Source organism: Bidens hawaiensis, unplaced genomic scaffold (genome assembly GCF_021521415.1).
Source record: "Bidens hawaiensis isolate Kalapana, Puna unplaced genomic scaffold, B.hawaiensis_p1.1 tig00006913_1, whole genome shotgun sequence".
Classification (NCBI taxonomy): Eukaryota; Viridiplantae; Streptophyta; class Magnoliopsida; order Asterales; family Asteraceae; genus Bidens; species Bidens hawaiensis.
In genome coordinates, this window is record NW_027491474.1 from 442285 (window position 1) to 463404 (window position 21120).

A 21120-nucleotide genomic window follows, 5' to 3' on the forward strand; every position below is an offset into this window, starting at 1 on the left:
TTAATCCACAGGCCACACCACCATGGCTCCGGTGTAATCCGAACTGAACTTTTGTTTTTAATAATCTTAAGGTCTTCACTTAATCCAATCATTCTTCCATAGTAGCAGCCAACTTATCCAAATATTTTAGCATGAACCAACAATAAACAAACAATCCAATTAGTTGAATAAAGATAAAACAAACAATTAACTTGCATCTGTGTAATGATTTGTAAAAATAGTAGCAGCTAGCTGATCCAAAATGTATACCACTTCAACTTCAGTAGCATGAACCAACTGTAAACAAACAACCGATTTAACTTAATACAGACAAAACAAACAATTACTTCAATCTGTGCTATGATATGTAAAACATAAACCTTTTGAGCTGTATCAGGAGTGGCAAATTCAGCAGCAAATTCAACATGTTTATCACCTGCAAAACAACAATCTCTCATGACAGGTAAACAAATTCTAATGAGCCACATGGGCTGAATCGGCCACATGGGCAACGAAAGCCATTTCTAGACCGCTATCATTGTGTACATGCTGAATTAGTGTGATCATTAGACAATTAGTATGCGAGTACTTATTTGCAAACCAAAGACACCAAATCACAAAAATGAGGCACCAAATAAGGGCAACAAACGAAAATGAGGTACCAAGTGACAACGACTAAACTCACAAAATGGGACCCCAAATGAAAACTAATTCACAAAATGAGTACTAAAATTCAACTTAAGTCACTTCTTTACAGCCATTGTTAATATTAAGTCTACTTGAAATATTGATAGTATATGGTTTAACAAATAATTTGGAAACCCTACAGATGCAATGAAAGAAACAATACCTCTGTGATGTTTTCTAAAGCAAGTCATTCAAAGGATGAGCTCGATACTGAACCGCCGAGGAAAAAAAAATCAGGAAATATCGGTATCGAACCGTACGGGTACGGATTCAGAACGCCAAAAAGTCGGTACCCGTACTTGTTTGTTCATCCCTACCTCAAAAGTGAAGCCTTTTTTGCTCACAACGATAAGCCTAATGCCAAATTTTGTTCGGGTAAGATAATAGCTGCAAATCATGTAGAAATAAATTATAAGCGTTTCATGGAACGCCTTATGAGCACTCTTAAAATAAGTTAAATACATGTATATTTCTCATACTTCTTTCAATTAATGTATGAACAGATTCGGTTCATCAAGATTACATTTTCATTAGACTTTAGTGCTTGTAGTATTACTTGGTGGAGACACCTAAGGTTCCGAAAACACATTGTCGGTTAACACTCTGAAGCATTCAAACTCATTCGTGAAGACAGTAAAGCACGATGCTTACCTTGTAGTCCACAACTGGAATGAGACCGCAGTTATCTGTATTGAGAAATGATCACATTTAAACACATATAGGAAGTTAAATAACCAAGTCAAAAGAAGCTTACAATGAGTCAGATAATGAAGGAGTGATGTGGATAATTTCTTAATACCGGAGCTGATTAAACATGACAGAGAACTGAATCGCAGAAACTCATATATGTGTGTGCAGTCGGGACGGGACGGCTTGAGCTTGAATCTGGAAGATGTAAATGGAGAACGAAACGGTTCCTTTCATCGGCGATTAACGCTCAAACAAAAGATAGATAGGTGGCAACATATAGAAACCAATGCAAGATTACAACATATACAACCTGGTGTACAACCTTTTATGCACAAACCAACTTTGTAATTTAATATATATAATAATAATAATAATAATAATAATTTGGGTTATATATGAGATGATCTAATTTTTGATGGATCAGAAAATGTCAAAATCTAATGTTATGATTGTTCGAACACTCGACAGATTTTTTAGTTTTTTGTTTTGACCGACTCATGCACACTCCTATTGAGCAAGATGGTTAAAGGGCAAGAGAGAAAAGTTAAAATACAAAGGGAGACAAAAATGAGAAAGATGAGAAAGATTTGTAAAAAACCTTTAAAAAAATCCAAAAAAGTTAATTAAAAAAATCATAACTCAAAATATAAATAAAAAACAAAAAAATTTAAAAAACAAAAATATTTCCCTCGTGATTCTTGTTCTTAAAAAAAAACCTGAAAAGACACAATGCGGAGACAAAAGACACAACGATGAAAATGAATAAAAGACACAATTATAACTAAAAAGAGACACAATAAATCGTAAAATATAACACAATGTCGAACAAAATATAACATAATGTTGACTAATATAAAAGCATTCCCATTCAATTCTCCATCTCCATCTTTATAATTACACTAAAAACACTATCTTTTCTCTCTCATGTTCAATTAAACAATACTTTTTTTATACTTTTATCATTACCTTTTCTCTCTCATTTACTCACAACCACTCTAAAAAACATTAAAAAATTATAGAGATAAATAGTGCGCTTCTCCAATAACCATAAACAGTAACATTTTCTCTCTCCTCCTCTCACAACCATTTTTAACCATCTTTAAAAAATGGAGAACCCCCTCACATAATTTAGGGAATCCATTGGGAATGCTCTAACACAATGTTAAGAAAAAAAGATACGATGTCAAGGAAAAAAGATATAATCAATGACGAAAATAAACAAAAAACAGAATGATAAACAAAAAGACACAATGATCTTTTTCTCTCAGCATTTTGGGTTTTTTTAGAACAAGGAAGACGTTGGAAATATTTTTGTGTTTTTACTTTTTTTGTTTTTTTTATTAAATTTTGAGTTATGATTATTTATTTTTTTATTTTTAATTTTTTCAAACAGTTTTTTTTTGTGTGGCTATAAATTCTTCTCATCATTCTCATTTTTGTCTTTTTTTGTAAAATAACTTGACCCTGCCTTTGTATGGGGGCTGGGTGGACATAAAACTTTATATCTAGATATATTAACTTCATTAAGAGCATTTCCAGCTCGTTTCCCATCTTTATCTCTATAATTACACTAAAAAACATTACATTTCTCTCTTTTATTCAACTAAATAATACTTTTTTATACCTTTATCATTACAGTTTTCTCTCTCCATCCTATAATTTACAAAAAATCACTACCTTTTCTTCAAATTTACAGAAAATCACTATCTTTTCTCTCTCCACCCTATAATTTACACTCACAACCCCACCCTATTATTTACAAACCCACCTCACATAATTTTAGGGGTTGAGTCAGGAATGCTCTAAATAACTACTGTCAAATAAAATTACAAAACTTTTCAATAACAACTTTTATGAATAAAACTATTTATGTGGTTGTATATACTTGTATGCATCAAACATACATTTTTAAACTTCCAACCCATTTCCTTTTAACCATTAACCAACTTACAATTTGCCACACTAAGAAGATTAAAACAAAAAAAGACAATAATAATAATAATAATAATAATAATAATAATAATAAAACAACAAGTTTTTCTTTCTTTTATTTATTTAGGAGTATTAGGATAAATAAGAAGGCTTAAAAAATGGGTTCAGTTATTCTATACAGTCTCCTAAATCTAGGAAGGGTACAAAGACACATGGACCGCAAAATATAACATAATGCCGTACAAAATATAACACAATGCTGAGTAATATAACATAATGTTAAAGAAAAAAGATAAAGATAAAATGTTGAAGAAAAAAAAGACACAATGATGAAAGTAAACAAAAAAACACAATGATAAGAGCACTGGGGGTGGTCCGTTATACACGGCCATCACCCGTGATGGCATCACGAACACCGCTGCCGGTCCTCCCATCACGGGTGATGGGGGGCCGGCCGTGATGGCCATCACACACTCAAATCCAATTCAAACGTTAATATTACCGTTGAGAGGAGATACAAAAAAAAACTTAATTAACCTATATAAATATAATCAAATCCATCTTCAAATCCAACTCAAATCTAACTCAAATCCTCTACTACAAACAACATTCTAACATCACACAAATGGAGGGTTCAAAGAAACGTGGCTCGGGTTCAAAGAAAACCCAATCCCGACCAAAGGTTCGACAAAATCTTGGCGAGCCGGCGAGATTCCGATTACAAGATGAACCCGACACAACCCAACCATTCCAACAACAACCTTTTCAACCACAACCATTCCAAAACCAACCATTTCAATCTCAAACATTTAATTCACCGTTTTCATCGACACCGTATCAAAACCAACCGTTTATTCCACCTTTTTCTAGCCAAATATTTCAAAATAATCCTTTTGAAACGTTTCAATCTCAACCGTCATAAACGTCCGTCGATCCTTTAGAGGATAACAATGTTATACATCAATTTGCACGTGCTTTTCGTGATGAAGACGACGATGTGGATGAAGATAAACCCGCGGAGGATGCCATCGTCCGTAGACCTTGGTCGTCCGCGGAGGAGGTCGCCTTGACCAAGGCTTACTTACACGCCTCCGAAACAAAAAAACACGGAAACCAACAAAAACGAGATATGTTATGGAGACGTGTTATTGCACATTTCGAAAAACTTCCCGGGGCAACCGATCGAAACATGGATAAAATGACTTCCAAGTGGGGAGATTTGAATAGAAAAATGTCAAAATTTAATGCTTGCTACATCCAATTGGTAATTATTTTTTTAAATTTATTAGTTAATTTTTTTTTATAATTTATTACTTTATTTTTACAATTTTGATATATATATATATATATTTCGAAATGTTTTGTAGAGCCGAGATCCACAAAGCGGAGCGAGCGAGGCGACTATCATAAAGAACGCCTTGAGCAAGTATATCAAGATTTTCCGATATAAATCTTTTCCCCACTTGGATGCGTGGGAGATTGCGAGACACCACCCGAAGTGGGAACCGGTTCCCGTGGTCGACATGGACGGACCGACGGCTCCAAGGAAAAAAGGATCTTCTTCACAAAGATCAAAAACTTCCGATTCCGGGAACTACACAACGTCTACCGACGACTTGTCAAGCAACACGCCGAACATGAACTTGAACGATCAACCCGGAGACGATCCTGACGAAGACACACCCACACCCACAAGGCCGCATCGCAAGAAAAGTGGGGAATCGTCAAGATTAGGAAAGGAAACGGTGGCCGAGGACTTCAACGAATACAAGTCGGCTAAGTTGGAGGAAATGGTCGAGACAAAGGAGCGAAAGCAACTAGCTCTGCTTCAAAATTAAAACATGACGAGGCGTATATCAACCATTTGAATGAAAACAAAAAAAACGCCGATTTAACATTCATCGTACAACCGCACGAACATCTTAACGAACCCTTTAGATCGATCCTACTTCAACGCAAACGCGAGCTATGCGAGAAGTGGGGTTGGGAAGCGCCATAGGTTTTTTTTTGTCGGTTTTTTAATTTATTTATCTTTGTAATATTTATTTAATTCAACCTTGTTTTAGTATTTATTATAAAAAAAATTAAAAAATTAAAAAAAAATTCCATCACACCACCACCCCCACCAAAATTCCATCTCTAGTGATGGAAAGTGGTGGGGTGAGGTGGCACACCGTGATTGGTGGGAGCAAGTGATGGTTTTTAAACCACCCCGACCCCCCTAAATAGACACAATGATTTGAACAAAAATTCAAAAATCTATATTTTAGAAATCGGAAAACGAAACCCTAAAATCTAATATCGTGGAGTTCGACGAGACGGTTCCAATTTCGTTAGTTCAAGTTCAATCGGAGTCCGTTTGACTTTCTACTTTCAGAAAACTAATGCTAAAATATTTTAATGCTGACTTTAAAAATATTATACCTTGAAGAATCATGGTTGTCTCATGCAGATTCACCATGGCTTTTTCTATAAATATTAATATTAAGAAAAGTGCTACAAATAAAACTTTGCTTTTTAGCTGAACGAATTGAGCGCAACTGATTCAAGTTTAACACAAAGCTCGAGCTCAACTCTTTTTTGTTTTGGATTTTCAACATCAAACTTTGTAATGCAAAAATAATTTCTTGACTGTTTCAACATGACTTGTTTACATATTAATTTTAAGACAATTAATTCGTTTTAATGTTTAGATTTTAGAATATATAAGTAACTAGTTTGAGGCCCGTGTATTACACAGGTAATAGATGAAAATTTTAAAATTGAGCTATTAAGAGAAATACAATCAACAACACAATTATCATATATTTTTTAAAACAATGACAATTTACATTAAAATTACATGAATTACAAAACAATAATTTTACACAAATATGCTACAAATAAGTAAAAATTTCTTTGTAGTTTACATTTGTGGTTGTATTCATTAATACCTTGTTTATAAAGAATCAGTATCTTTTGTCCATGTATGCTTGGAACTTTTGGTAAGGCCATTCATAAATCTTAATAAAACTCTCGCATTAGTCAACATACCTTCTTCATATGAAAGTAATTTGCCAGGATAAATGAAAAAGACATACTAATTTTAAAAGCCAGCTAATGGAAAACATAATGTTAAAATTCTGTAAATAACTAACGGAAAGTTGGATTGCATATTTGACTTATAGTTTGAAGAATATAGATGTGAATTTTAGAAAGCATATCATAATCAAATTTTGATTCTTACCATCATAAGTTCATGAGCATAACATCAATTGATGATATAATTTTAAGCCCATCATGTAAAAATAAAACAGAGTACATTAACAGGGGTTGTGAATTAAACCATACTAAAGATATGATTTGTACTAATTGTATTATTTTAAAATTTTGTGTATAAGTTTCATATTTTAAATATAAATCATACTAAACACCTTAATAATGTACTAATAAATAGGTAATGCTATTATCATAATAAATAAAAAGGTAGATAAATAGATAGGTGGTTGTCATAAATATCTACCTGATAGAGAATAAATTCCAGTAAGGCGTTTGTTCTTGTGCCCAAATAACAACGAAGATAAAACTAACACAACTCCAATTCCTTGTGCAGATTGTAAACCTTGTATTCATTTAAAATAAAAATATAAATTAAATAGTTGAAATAAAAAAAAGAAGTTAAATTATGAAACTATACTCGACTCTGCAAAAGAATAAGAACCACAGAACCAACAAATTTATATATTGAAGTTTTCTTTATTACTATTGACAATGCTTGCATTGATTCCATCATTGCCTATTCGGCTACACACATAACAAAATCAATCAAATGTTAATCTGAAATTGACATTTTATAGAAATAGATTGAAAAACATAGAAATAAAATTCAATCAAGTGATTAAATTAAAAGTAACCCATTGAGGCCAAGAAACTGTATGTCTTTCTTTGTGCTTTTGACCTTGAGAGTATTTTTTTCCATAAATTGTATAACTTTAAAAAAAATAAGAATAAATCCAATTAATTATACATCTTTTTATGTAATCACTAAATATTAAATTAAAATCTTGGCTGATAGTTTACAATGAACTCAAAATTATGCATTAAAATTAACGAAATATCCAAAAATTCAAGATTGAGGGTTTACATAACATGGGCCAATAAGAACATTTTAAACGAAATGCCAAAAACATCCTCACATAGATCCAATGCAACCACATCAATCACTGAAGGAAACAACAAACAAATATATTTAGGGTTTACGTTTCCTGAAAGAAAGACAAAATCAAATCAATTTACTACCTACTATTGAAGTAAAAAAACATAAGCTACTAAATCGATATGTTACGTAAATCAAAACAAACCATTCAAAAACCCAAATATTTCGAAAGTTATGGTTCGTTCGTACTAAAATGTTTGTAAATCAGGCGAATCGTCAAACAAAAACAATCGAAAGTATGTTATTCATGAGTTTTACCTTTGAAATCAACAGAGCTTCCGACTGTAGAGGCGGAGCTAGGGTGGGTTTGCATCTATCTGAGTTAAATCGATCTTCAGATTTTCCATATTCTTGGAGGAAAATCACCTCGGGTTTTGGTTCTAAGACTGTCACCAAATCCCTATTAATCAACATAAACTTAAATTAATAAACAATACCCAAAATCGTATCAACGGAAGTAAAAGGTTAATATTCAACATCCAAATACTGCATGTTTCTTCAATGAAAAACATAAGTAGATAACTTGTGACACCTTCTTAAGTAAGCAATACTTATAAAGTGAAGCTATTAAAATATATCATTCATGCTATATATACCATTTTAAAGAACAATAATTCTATAACTATTTGAGGTAAGAAAATAGGGATTTGGTCGCAATCGTATGATGAAGAACACTGCAAAGGTAAGAAAATTACCCTTCTACCCTTTTAAATTGCATAATATCAACTTTCGAAACACTAAAATTATCATGATATTGGACTATTTAATGATTTGTTATTATTATTATTATTATTATTATTATTATTATTATTATTATTTGTAAGACCCCGAATCCCGGGAATCCTATAGTTGGTGAGCATGTTACAAACTTATAAAAATTTAAAACCAAGAAAAATTTCGTTTTTTTAAAACCGATCCAGCGTAAATAACAGCGGAATAATAAGTTTCAAGATTCCCAAAAAACTTAACAAAATTTTAACTCAAAGATAGATCTTACAATACTAATAAAAGAAAATGTTAAAACTTAGGTGTCAAGCCCACATCAATTAATTCCTAATCTCGTATCTCATTCATTCTAGCTATTCATAGGTCATGGGTCAAAACCATTTTGTCAAATGGGTTATAACATAGTGTGGATTATATTCATTATTAAATCAAGTGTCATTTCATACATAAGGTTTGACTAACTACACAACTTTAGAACATTTATTTAAATTTCTTGCAAATCAACACCCGGTGTTTCCAAAATCATGCTATTTTAGTACTTTTCGCTAACCCTGTTTGTTTTTTTCATTAAGTCTACATTAAAATAATTCACAAGTATTTTGAGAATTACAACTGAAATAACAGACCTTATTTATCTTTATCATTTGTCAAAACCCATGTAATACATGGGTTCAAAAGCTTGTTATAAATAATTTCCAATCTGTTATTCTAAAAGAATCAATCAAACTTTGTACAATGAAACTTTATGTACCAACAACTTGTAACTTCCTAACACTCACTCCTGGAGTTGGTTTTGTTTGCATGTAGTCGGATTGCCAACCTGGCGAAAACCACTTGGATTGCCACCATGGCAAAAATCACACAAATTGCGTATGTGTGCCATGTGGCAACTACCAAGAAATGGATCAAGATTCAAGAACGTTAACATGAGCAATCCTATAGCACCAACTATACTCCTTTGCTCCATAATATGAGCAATCCTATATATTACCAACTACAATATGAGCAATCTTACCACCAATTACATTATATATAGTGAGATATTTAATATTACCACAAAGATTTGCATGCAATATGCATAGATGCATGTGTTGGAAAAGTGAACGAAAAATAAATAAATAGTACACGCTCCAATCGAAGTCTTAAATGTTTTTTAGCTTACAAAGACACAACAATCGATATATAATTCAAGTGTTGAGTGTCAGTCGGATATCTTCCATTCCTTAATTTACCTTTGCGACTTGTCAAGTTAAAAAGTCCCTAGTTATCTCTTTTATTTATCTTAATCTTTTCGTTTGTTTGTTGTTTGTTATCTCTAATAATGTGGTACCTTGCTTTTGATTCTTTCTTACACAAACCGACACTACCTTGCTTTTCATTCATATATAGGACCTTGCTTTTGATTCTTTCTTACACAAATTGATATGTTGATAGTGATTTGTCTCTGGAACATGCCTTTTACTTTCCTTTCACTCTTTTATACAAATTTTACATTTTTGTGTTTTCTTTCTGGACATAACTTGAATGTTGTATTATGTCTATTTTATGAAAACATAGATGCATGTATTTTGTTTCTGGACGCCTCGCAGTCGATTTCTATACATATATATATTTGTTAAATGTAGGTTAATTTGCTTGTATAGGCTGTTAGTTGTATAATTAGTTTTGATTATGTACAAGTGTATTCAATGCATTTAATATCACTATTGTCATCACAATCACTGCTAAGTTGTTACAACCATCGTCGTTGTCACTTGTCAGTCATCGGGATCATATTGATCAACCTTTTTCAATTGACTCCTCACCTTAAGTTAACATGACAAATAAGCCCAACAATGTAGCAGGCTAGCAGCCCATTATGATTAGAACCCTTTTGTTTCTCCTATAAATAGGAAGCTTCCTCCTCAATGAGAGAGGGGGGGGGGGGGGGGGGGGGGGATTAATCTCCCCTAACTCCTCCATCCAAATCTTCTTCCTCTTTTCTCTTTCTAAATTACAACACATACTATGCTTATATTTGTGTGTATATTTATCATTGCTGAGATGATACTGACTTAACCTTCATAATACGCTCGAAGCAATCCTCCCTCACTTGAGGCCTCTAACAAGCTTCTATTTGGATGTGGCTTCGCACCTATTATCCCCGGTAGAAGCGTACACCCTAACAACATGAAGAGTGGAACCTAAATCGACTGGTGAGTCCAAGGTTGGAGACTCCAATCATGTTAATTTATTTAAACACAAACAGATTATGATTATTTATTTAAAAGTGTAAGTAAAAAAAGAAAGAAATAAATTGTAAATAAAGAGGTGGACGGACGTGACCAAAAAGTTATATTTGAATAATGAGTGTTTGGAGTCTGGGTTATAATTTATAAACCCTACTACTACACTCATTTTCTTCTCAACTCATAATATCATCACTCACCTGACCTCACCTCACCTCACCTCAAACACACGTAATGTCGATCTCGAGTCTGCTATGTTTTGCACGGGGTGTGGCGGCGTTCAAGATGAACGTGAACGCAAAAAACGTTGTCGGCGGTGGTCCATCGGCCACCACCGTGAAACTCCAAACTCCCACCTTCAAATCTAGTGCATCAGGTCAAACTACTCCTCATCCTAACTCTATCATCACAAACGTTAAACCCGAACATATAGAGAAATATATGTATTGACCGGTTGATGGCGACCGAGAAAGAGAAACCGGAGAAAATGTGGAAGTTGCTTTCCAGGTTTTGAAAAAGCTTTGTTGGGATGGTAGGGGTAAAATCCCAAATGCAATTTAATTATATAAGTATTGCATATCTACATAGTGCTTGTTATTATTGAACTACTTACATGTTTAATTCTTTAATCGTCTGTTTTATTTATAAATTCATGATGAATATTTTTTTCTATACGTATATTTAATAATAAGTAAATACATGAATCCCACAAAGACAGAGTAGTGCATGACCAAGAAAATTTGTCTGTTTTTTTGAACATCCCTGCATATTAAAATTACGTATAGTAAGTCATGTCGAATTTAAAGCTTTGAAACATTGTCCTGATTGCCCACGTTCCCATTGTTCTTCGTTTGCCTTAATCGCGTCTATGTGTCTTCTCTGTATTACAAACATGGAATGAAAAAGAAGCAGTTGATACGCTAGTATGGTTTAAAGGTGTAATGACAAGATTTCCCTTAGTTTTTTTTTTTTTTTTTTTTTTTCACATGACTCCCATTCTTTTAAGTATTTAACGGATGTTAGACTTAGTACCCAACTTTGTTACAAAATTAAAAGTTGCATGCCTAAACATGTAACTTTTAAATGTTAATACACAATGTTGCTAATTTCATGAAACGTTAGGCACCAATTGTGCAGTTAAGTTTTAATATTATATGTAGGCAGCAAAGCCGGTTTTTTTAAAGGTTTATTGGATTTAAATAATCCAAACTTTGGGTCAATTGGCCAATATTAATCCCAATTTAAGAATTGGCTCACATTAATCCCAACTTTCACTGTACTGGTCGTCAACAAGCCTTTTCCTAACGGAGTCTAACTCCGCTAATTTTTGCTGACGTGGTGCAAAAAACATTAATGTTTTAAAAAACAATCTTTTAAAATATATATCAAAGTTCAGGGACCATTTTTAAAAATTACCCATCAACATCATCATTCATCAACATCTTATAAAAACTCGCCGGAAAACTTAGTCATGGCCGGAAAAACGAAAATGACCGGAAAAAGTTAGGCCACCAGAATAGCAGTTTTCTTCACCGGAGAAATCTTTTACAGCCGGAACTCGATATGTTATTACTTGAATTAGAAAATGACACTAATAAGGCTTGTCGGAAACACGTCGCCGGAAAAAACATGAACAGTGGCCTTGCCGGAATATTCAGTTACTTGCCAGAAAGAAAAACGGTTACTGGATCAATTTAAAAACTCTCTACTAATCATCAAACAACTCTGATCATGCTCACATCCATGGGCATGAACGTCTCCGGAAATTTCTGTTGTGACGCCGGTAAATATGGTTACCTTGCCGGAAAACCGTTTTAACCCGGAAATCTCGCCTGAATCGTCAAAAACATCACCAGAAAATATGGTAGCTTGATGTGGTAGTGGTTGTAATGGTGTGAGTGCTGTGCAACGGTTCAGAACCGCGAGAACCGAACCAGAACCGTTAAATGCTAAATATAAGAACCGGAACCGAACCGTACTTTAACGGTTCTGGTTCGGTTTGGAACTGAGTTAAATGGTTCTTGTGTAAACGGTTCTTGCCAGAACTGGTTTTCAATTAAAATTCTAAATTTGAAATATTAGAATATGCAAGAAACAAGCAACAACCCATAAAATAAAATATTATCATATCAACATATTATATTTTAATGAAGAGGATTGAAACCAGATTAGAATAACTCAGAATATTTCAGAAAACAATTATTTTTTAAAACAGATTTAGGATCGTGAAAGATGAATATTGTTTATGATATTGTAAGGGATTTAATGTAACCGAGAAAGTGAGAACGTGGACGGTCGCTCGTATATGGAAGTATGAAAGCCTACTAAATAAATAGGATTTTAAATATAATCTTCAAAGTTTAAACCTAACCCGGTTCTAGCGGTTCTATAACTGGAACCGTCGGTTCTAATCGGAACCGAACCGGGAACCGTTTTCAGCCAAATTTAAGAACCGGAACCGAACCCGAAATACAATAATACGGTTCGGATCTAGCGGTTCGGTTCCTGTTCCCCGGTTCTAGCGGTTCAGAACCGCGCATTGCTGAGCCCTAATGGTGTGGTGGTGGTATAAGTTGTTAGAGATGAATGATGATGGTGAATGGTGATGGGTAATTTTTAAAAAGGGTCCCTGAACTTTGATATATATTAAACGATTGTTTTTTGAAAAATTAATGTTTTTTGTGTCACGTAAGCAGCCACGCCAGCAAAAATTAGCGGAGTTAGACTCCATTAGAAAAAGGCTCGTTGACGACCAGTACGGTGAAAGTTGGGATTAATGTGAGCCAGTTCTTAAGTTAGGATTAATATTGGCCAACTGACCAAAGTTTGGATTATTTAAATCCAATAAACCTTTTTTAACCCTACATGATAAGAAAAAAACACAATATATCTCTAGAATATTAAATAACAATAGTATGGGATTAATGCCACGTTTAAAAAAAACAAAGAAATTATATTTAGAGCTAATCATATAATGGCAATGATTTGAAAAAAAAAATAAAGAAAGTGTTATACTATAAACAAGGAATGGCAACAAAATCTCTGGAATTTTGAAATTTAAAGGAATAAATAAAAACACTGAGATCTAGTTTATAAATTTAAAAAATCATTAGTAATTTGGTTTATAAATTTAATAAAAATGTATATTTATAAAGTTAGGAAAGAAGTTACAAAACAATTACCATCAATAGTCGATATATGAAATAACTTGACTTTTTAATATTTAAATATCCGTTACAATATAATAAAACATAAAAACATCTAACTAATATATTAAATCAAAACCAATTTGTCTATTTGTCTTTCTCCTAGGGGGTTCAGTTGTCCACCTAATAAAACATAAAACATCTGACTAATATATTAAAGCAAAACCAATTTGTCCACTTATTCTTCTCATAGGGTGTCCACCTAATGCTCCATGTCATCCACTTTCCATGCTTATAATTTCCACATAATTAATCAATTAATTTTAATCCTAATGCTAATCTTCTTACTATACTATTAAAGCAAAACAAGATATCCACATGGTCATCAAATAGGATGTCCACATAAGCTTACAAGGTTTCTATCTCTAAAATTACCACATAATTCACTAATTAATATTTTCTAGAATCATAACCAACTATTTCCTTTCAAATGATTTAAAAACCGATTTTGACTACAATTAATTATTTATAACTAATTAAAGAATTCTTATGATAGCTACATATATTTTTCCTACATCTTGTGGTTTTGTAGAAAACAATGTGAAGAATTATTATGATATATATATATATATATATGGGTTGGATCAAATACAAATGAAATTAACGTGCTAAACGTGAGAATCAAGTAGAGTAATCATATAATTACATCATAGAGTAAGTACATAATTACTCTATGTTGTAATTACATAATTACTCTACTTGATTTTCATGTTTAGCATGTTAATTTCATTTGTACGTTAACTTTCCCTTATATATATATATATATATATATATATATATATGGAAGATTTCAAATGAGAACTCCTTTGAGTTTTAAGAACTCGAAAGAACTCAGTGTAACGATTTTTTTTTCGAATTTTTTTTACACATGCGTAATATATGTAGGTTACATACACGTAAAAAAATTACAGAATTTTTTACACACCGAGTCGACATTTTACACATGTGTAACGGACGTAAAGGTTAGAGTAATCAGTTACATATATATTATCTCTCCTACTTTGATTTTTTTGCCAGATTTAATCTCAACCACATTCCAATTCATTTAATTAAATGTATGGTCTAGAATGAGAGTTCTTAAGTTCTTACAACTCAACATAATTCTCAAAATATCATTCCCCTATATATATATATATATATATATATATATATATATAGGCTAAGATAAAATGAAAACCCACTTGAGTTGTAAAAACTCTAGAAACCTATTCTCAACCACATGTTTTTAATTAATGTTTAAATCTTGTGGTTCATAATTAAAGTGAATAAAAAATATAAATATAACTTTTTCTCTCTCCTGAAAACATATATAAAAATTATTAAAAATGTTAAAAAACAGCAAAACATTTTTTTTTGATGTTTCGATGTTTTATACTAAATGTTACAACCTATATTACATGTAACAAAAAAAAACGATGTTACATAGGGTTTTCGCGGATTTTCACAACTCAAATGGGTTTTCATTTTAACCTTACCCTATATATATATATATATATATATATATATATATATATAGATATATATGACGTTTGAACTTTTTTTCATCTGTGTGTAACACGGGCCACTATCCTAGTAGTCAATAAACTGAATCATTTTGGTTAAAGTGTAGATTGTATTTCTCTCAAGAAACTAAATATATAATCATAAAATCAACCAAAAGACATACTTAAGAAACAAAATATATCATAATAAAGTCACCTAAAAGACCATTCATTACCAAACTTTAACTAAAACATGCTTAAAATCTCCTAATCCAACAGATCAGAAACAGCAGTCCTCTTGAAAGCATCTACTTGAGTCAACTGCTCCGCCAACGCTTTATTTGGGAATACATTATCAGCTTTCAGCCGCTCTCTAAACCCATAAGCGGGAGCGTTAGCATTTATATACGCTCGTAATAGACTATGATATTGTTTCATCCTCGCCACATAACCGTCTTGTCTCATCCTATGAAACATCTTTTCAGCATTATGTATGTCTCCTCTTTTTGCATACTGATCCAACATCAACAAATAAGTCTCGTAAAACGGTTTTAGCCGGTTTTGTTCAGAAGCCCTACGCAAAATCGAATCAGCCTTTTCTATCTCGCCGGCTTGAACATAAAGTTTGACCAATGAGTCCCAAGTCAACGGCCCGATTTGACAACCACTTTCCGCCATTTGTTTGACCAGATCCTTTCCTTTTGATAACATTTTGTTTTCGGCATAAACTTTTAGCACTGTAGCATAAACTTTAGATGGAAGTCTTTTGAACTTGCTTGACCAAAGGTCAAACACTGCTTCCACTTCTTCTATTTTCTTTAGTTTTCCAAAAGCATGAATGGCTTGTATGTACTCGTCTCCTTGCGGGTTTGACTTGCATATGTCCCAAACTCGGCTGACATCATCCACACTTTCAAGCGACGCGTAAAGTGGAAGTAATACCGAACACGCCCTTCGGTTTTCTTTAAGGTCAGTGCCTTCAATTTCTTGTAGAATCACTTTTGCTTTTTCTTTGAGGCCTCCATATATATATTTCCTAGCTAAAATAGCCTGTTTTAAACATATATACAAACTGCTTTACTAGTGACGCATAAGGCAGCCGCGTAACCGCATAACCTTCAAAATTTCATAATATCATATTTACTAATTCTAAAGTAAATAAAAATAAAATCATTTACTTGTGAAACATGGAAAAACAAAGAGAACAATATCTCTTGAGACAATTCCATGTAACTGATTTTATTATATTTATTATAATAAAGGTTAAGAAAAAGGATATTTTGAGTTTTTGAGACGGTAAATATGAAATTTAGAAGAATGTACACGAAATTTCGACCTTTTAGAATGATGCATATGAAACTAACCATTGTTCTTCTATTACACACATACTCACACGTTATTTCAAAACAATAAATTATTGAAAGAACAAAAAGAACAAACATAAAACTGTTATTTTTTTAAAAAAATGGTTAAAGCATTTAAAAATTGTACTTTTTACATACAAATTTCTATGTTATGTACACACAAAAAAATTAAGTTAATTCGTTCATATTTTTTTTTTATTTTTAAACATTTACCTACACATGTGTAAGTAATGTGTAGGTAATATAATCTACACATGATTTGCACACGAGTAGGTTTTATTAATAAACCAAAAATATTCATATTTGTTTCAATTTTAGAAGAGATTAATAAACATTGCATTTCAACCATTTTCTTATACTTAAAAAAATTTAAGATTAAAAACATTAATGATTTAGCTTGTTCTTTCTGTTCTCGTAAAAGCCCTGCTTGCGGTGCGCACATATGATGTATATATGTGTGAACCCTCGGGTGGGCAAAAGTGAAATTGCACTAATTTTGACGTTATTTTACTAATCTCGTGAAAATAACGTTAAATGTGACGGACGGTTAATCAGGCATCATGTAGTGGCGTTGATAGCCGAAAGACAAGGGTACATGCACCGATCAGCCGGTGTCCCGATGATTGAGTGCTATGTGCCTTATGTCCAAGGCTTGAAGCAAAACTACTATCGAGCCGGGGGTCTCACCGGAAGCAGCCTCTCTATCCTTATGGGGTAGAGGTAAGGCTGTCTACATCTTACCCTCCTCAGACCCTACCATAGCTTTGCTATTGGTGGGATATACTGAGTACGATGATGATGATGATGATTTCTGTTCTCGTAAAAACAGTGCTCGATCTAGAACAGTAGAACCCTCCCAGTGTAAATAATGTACATGTGTGTGTATATATTGTCACCTTTATCTTGGCATCGGGTTCTATATCTTCCGCCTTCATCATCTCAACAATTTGCTCCATCCCATTGATATCATTGTTCCGACCCTTGATGTCAATTAACACTCCATAAGTAACAAGCGTCGGCTTCAAATCTTCTTTTTCCATTAATGACAACACCTCGCCTATCTTTTTCCAGTTGGTTCTGCTGTATAAAAGGAGTAACTGGTTGCAAGCAAAGGACGTTAACGGCAATTTCAGTTCCTTCATTTTGTTGAAAACTTTTTCAGCTTTTGTTGCATTAATGGATTGAACACAGTTAGCTAAAAGAGTTCGGTACACCATCCCGGTTTTAAATGACTCGGGAATCTTTTGGATGTAGATTTCTGCAGCATTGACACCATGTGCTTTTGCAAGTAAATCTACACGAGCAGAATAATCTTTCTCGGTAAATTCTAATTTTTTCTGTGACTCCAGCCACTCTAACATCTGCATGAAGAAAGTATGAATTATGAAACTTATGATAAAGTTCATGTATTTTATTACCAACAATTGAACATAAACATCTTCCTTTTTTGTATAATTAAGTCCCTAGAGTTTTCAAGACTTAACATCGTTTTTAAATGATTAAATCACTAAACTTTATCAAAAGAACTTTTTTATTTAACTCTAAAAGCCTAGGAATTTAATCAGCCAAGCCGCTCATGAGCTACTTGAGATCGGCTAGCTAAAAGCTCGAATCGAGCGAGCTTGAACGAGCCCGAGCCTAAAATGAGTTGGTTTAATAAACGAGCCCGCACTTCACTTATCGGGCTCGGGCAGGCTCGCGAGCTTAATCGAGCCTGTTATTCATATAATAATTACTATTATTTGATAAAATAATGATAAACATAAATATGAATTTTTAAATATATATATATATATAACTAATAATTAGATATATTAACTAATAAATAATACACGAGTTGAGCCCGACAAAAGCTGAAGACCAAGACCAAGACCAAGCCCAATCCGAGCTCGAGCATGAAAATGCTACTCACGAGCTGAGCTCGTTGTTTACACCCCAGTAGATGATCACTGTTACTTTGATTATGTTTTTGTAAAATTCCGAAAAAGAAAAAAAAATAAAATAAGTGTTGGCAAACCAATCCATCTCGACCCATGATTAAAAGCACCTATTTAGACCCGCACCAGTTTCCACCGACCCATTTGCCACATCTATATTATATACTTCCAAAACATAAAACAGAGCGTATTAAATAAAAAAAATGATTCAAAGAACCTGCAAAGCTCTTTCAAACATCCTACGCTTCCTGAACTCGACCAACGCAACAGATACATCCGATCTGCTAATACTTTCTCCTTTTTCAGCCCACTTATCAAGGGTCTTTTGAACTGGCGCAGACGGTGAATCCATAATAACCTTATACAACACCGAAAAAGCCCGTTTTGGCTTATGGGTTTTTTCAGGTGCATTAACGTCATCACCCCCGTCTTCAGAAAGCTCGGGTTCTGAAACAATGACATCATTATTTTCATCTTCAAGATTCTTTTCTTGAACTTCATCTGCTGCAGAAACTTCTTCCAGCTCAGAAAATCCATCCGCCAAGTCATCATCGTCTTCTTCTCCACTGCTTTTCGTGCCAGCTATTGAAGAATAGTGATGGTTTAAAGCGGGATAAGAATAATATCTATTAAGCAAACGGGCCGCACTTGAAGGCTCGGGGATTAGAGTTTTGTCCACGTGGCGAGAACTTGATGATATGTGTTCAGTATAAGAAGCACGAACGGTAACAGCTGAAAACGTTCGTGACCTGCATTTACCAATAATTAGTAACGTTATAAGACAACAAGAAGCACATATCAAGAAGGCACAAGTGCGACAAGAGTTTCCCGACTAAACTAAAGGGAAAATTCTATAGGGTGGCAGTTAGACCTGCAATGCTATATGGAACAGATTGTTGGGCCATCAAGAAGGCACAAGTGCGGAAGATGGAGGTAGCAGAAATGAGAATGCTACGTTGGATGTGTGGGCACACAAGGCTAGACCGAATAAGAAACGTTGTGTTTCGCGAGAGATTAGGGGTGGCGAACATAGCAGACAAGATAAGAGAGGGGAGATTGAGATGGTTTGGACATGTAAAGAGAAGACAGACGACGAATCCTGTTAGATCCGTAGAAAACATTACTATAGAGGGGAGGAGGGGTAGAGGACGACCGAAATTGACTTGGGATGAGAGGATTAGGCATGATTTGATAGACCTAAACCTCTCCGAGGACATGGTTGAGGATAGGAATTCGTGGAGAAGTAGAATTAAAGTTAAGGATTTTTAGAGAGAATTGAATACCTTAGGGCTTAGACTTAACTTATTTAGGTCACATACCATAATGGTATTTCCCTTACATATATTATTATTATTATTATTATAATTATTATTAGCTTTTATATAGCTGTTAAACTGTGATCTTATTATTAATATTATTATAATTAGTAGTAGTTTTTATATAACTGTTAAACTTTGATTTCCTTTATTTTGCTTCATACACATGTACTTAGAGCCGAGGGTCTCTCTGGAAGCCACCTCTTTATTCCTTTGGATAGAGGTACGGTGTGCCTACATCCCACCCTCCCCAGACCCTACTTATAGCTTTGCTGTCGGTGGGATTTTACTGGGCATGATTGATTGATTGAAGAAGCACATATCATTTTAACCATAAAGAATCAAACAGTCAGCAATATCATAGCATTCAGCTCACTAATAGTGAGTCACTATATTCATCAAACAACTTATCAGATAAACTCTTTTCATTTTATAAAGTCAACACTTTGACTAAAAACCTTAGATTCTCATTCTCCATAACATCTGAATAGTACCTACTGATTTCTGAATAGAGGTGTAAATGATCCACGCAGCTCGTGAGCTACTCGAGATCGGCTCGTTAAAAGCTTGAATCGCGCTGAGATTAAATGATCATGAGCCCGAGCTTCACTTGTCGAGCTCGCAAGCCTAAACGAGCCTTGAATTTATATATTTCCTATTGAGAAAATTAACTGTACAGTTTTATAATTAACTACTACTATATATAAATTATAAAATTATGAAGAAAAAGAAGTAAATAATACTATGTTATATATAAAATATAAACGCAAAAAATAAACATAAATATAATCTAAAAAAATAATAATAATAATAAATAATATGCACTTACGAGCGGAGCTCGAGTTTTAGAAATGAAGCTCGAAACGAGCCAAGCTCGAGCTCAATCTTGAAAAACTAGTGACAAGAAGCCGAGCTGAGCCTTAGACCCCTATATTTCTGAAGACAAATGAATTGATTTCCAGTTTGTAACCTCCCATTGGCAACCCAATAATGTTTACAAGATGTATATAAAGATTGAAACTTTATAAACAAAAGAATCGTAGGGACCAATCTTATACCTACGATCTCAGACCCCAAACGCAAAAGATTATGTATCTTATAATAATAATAATAATAATAATAATAATAATAATATCAAGAATCTTGAATATGGGTTTACAAGAAAAGAAAATAGTAAATAGAAAATAAATAAACCTGAGAGCAATTGAGGAGGTGGTTCTTCGAATCGCCCACATTTTGAGTGATGATTTGTTTGAGGAGTGAAAGACTAAACCCCCAAAATGATGATGTTAAACCCTAAAAGCATTTACTCATGAATAAATGGTTTTATATTATCATTACGGTTTCAGTACCCGTGTCACACACGAGATTATCCAAAT

General features: G+C 33.3%; 1 protein-coding gene and 1 long non-coding RNA gene across 2 annotated transcripts in view; both read right to left on the minus strand.

Annotated features, from left to right (window-relative positions):
• Nucleotides 1-21120, minus strand: part of LOC143633908 (uncharacterized) — a 254244-nt gene that overhangs the window by 113832 nt on the left and 119292 nt on the right. The gene's annotated exons all lie outside the window — the stretch shown is intronic.
• Nucleotides 15346-20986, minus strand: LOC143633853 (pentatricopeptide repeat-containing protein At1g80270, mitochondrial-like). The gene is made up of 4 exons (XM_077102077.1): nucleotides 20936-20986; nucleotides 18643-19174; nucleotides 17385-17849; nucleotides 15346-16174 (listed from the first exon to the last, which is right to left on the minus strand). The coding sequence occupies exons 1-4, from the start codon at nucleotides 20974-20976 to the stop codon at nucleotides 15392-15394; spliced, it is 1821 nt and encodes a 606-aa protein (XP_076958192.1). The 5' UTR covers nucleotides 20977-20986; the 3' UTR covers nucleotides 15346-15391.

Excerpts from the sequence above, each read along its gene's own strand:
- LOC143633853 (XM_077102077.1), bottom strand. The coding sequence starts at position 20,976 with ATGTGGGCGATTCGAAGAACCACCTCCTCAATTGCTCTCAG. Across the intron at positions 17,850-18,642 it reads TGTTTGAAAGAGCTTTGCAG|ATGTTAGAGTGGCTGGAGTC; the intron begins GTTCTTTGAATC and ends TTCTTCATGCAG. Across the intron at positions 16,175-17,384 it reads AACCCGATGCCAAGATAAAG|GCTATTTTAGCTAGGAAATA; the intron begins GTGACAATATAT and ends TGTTTAAAACAG.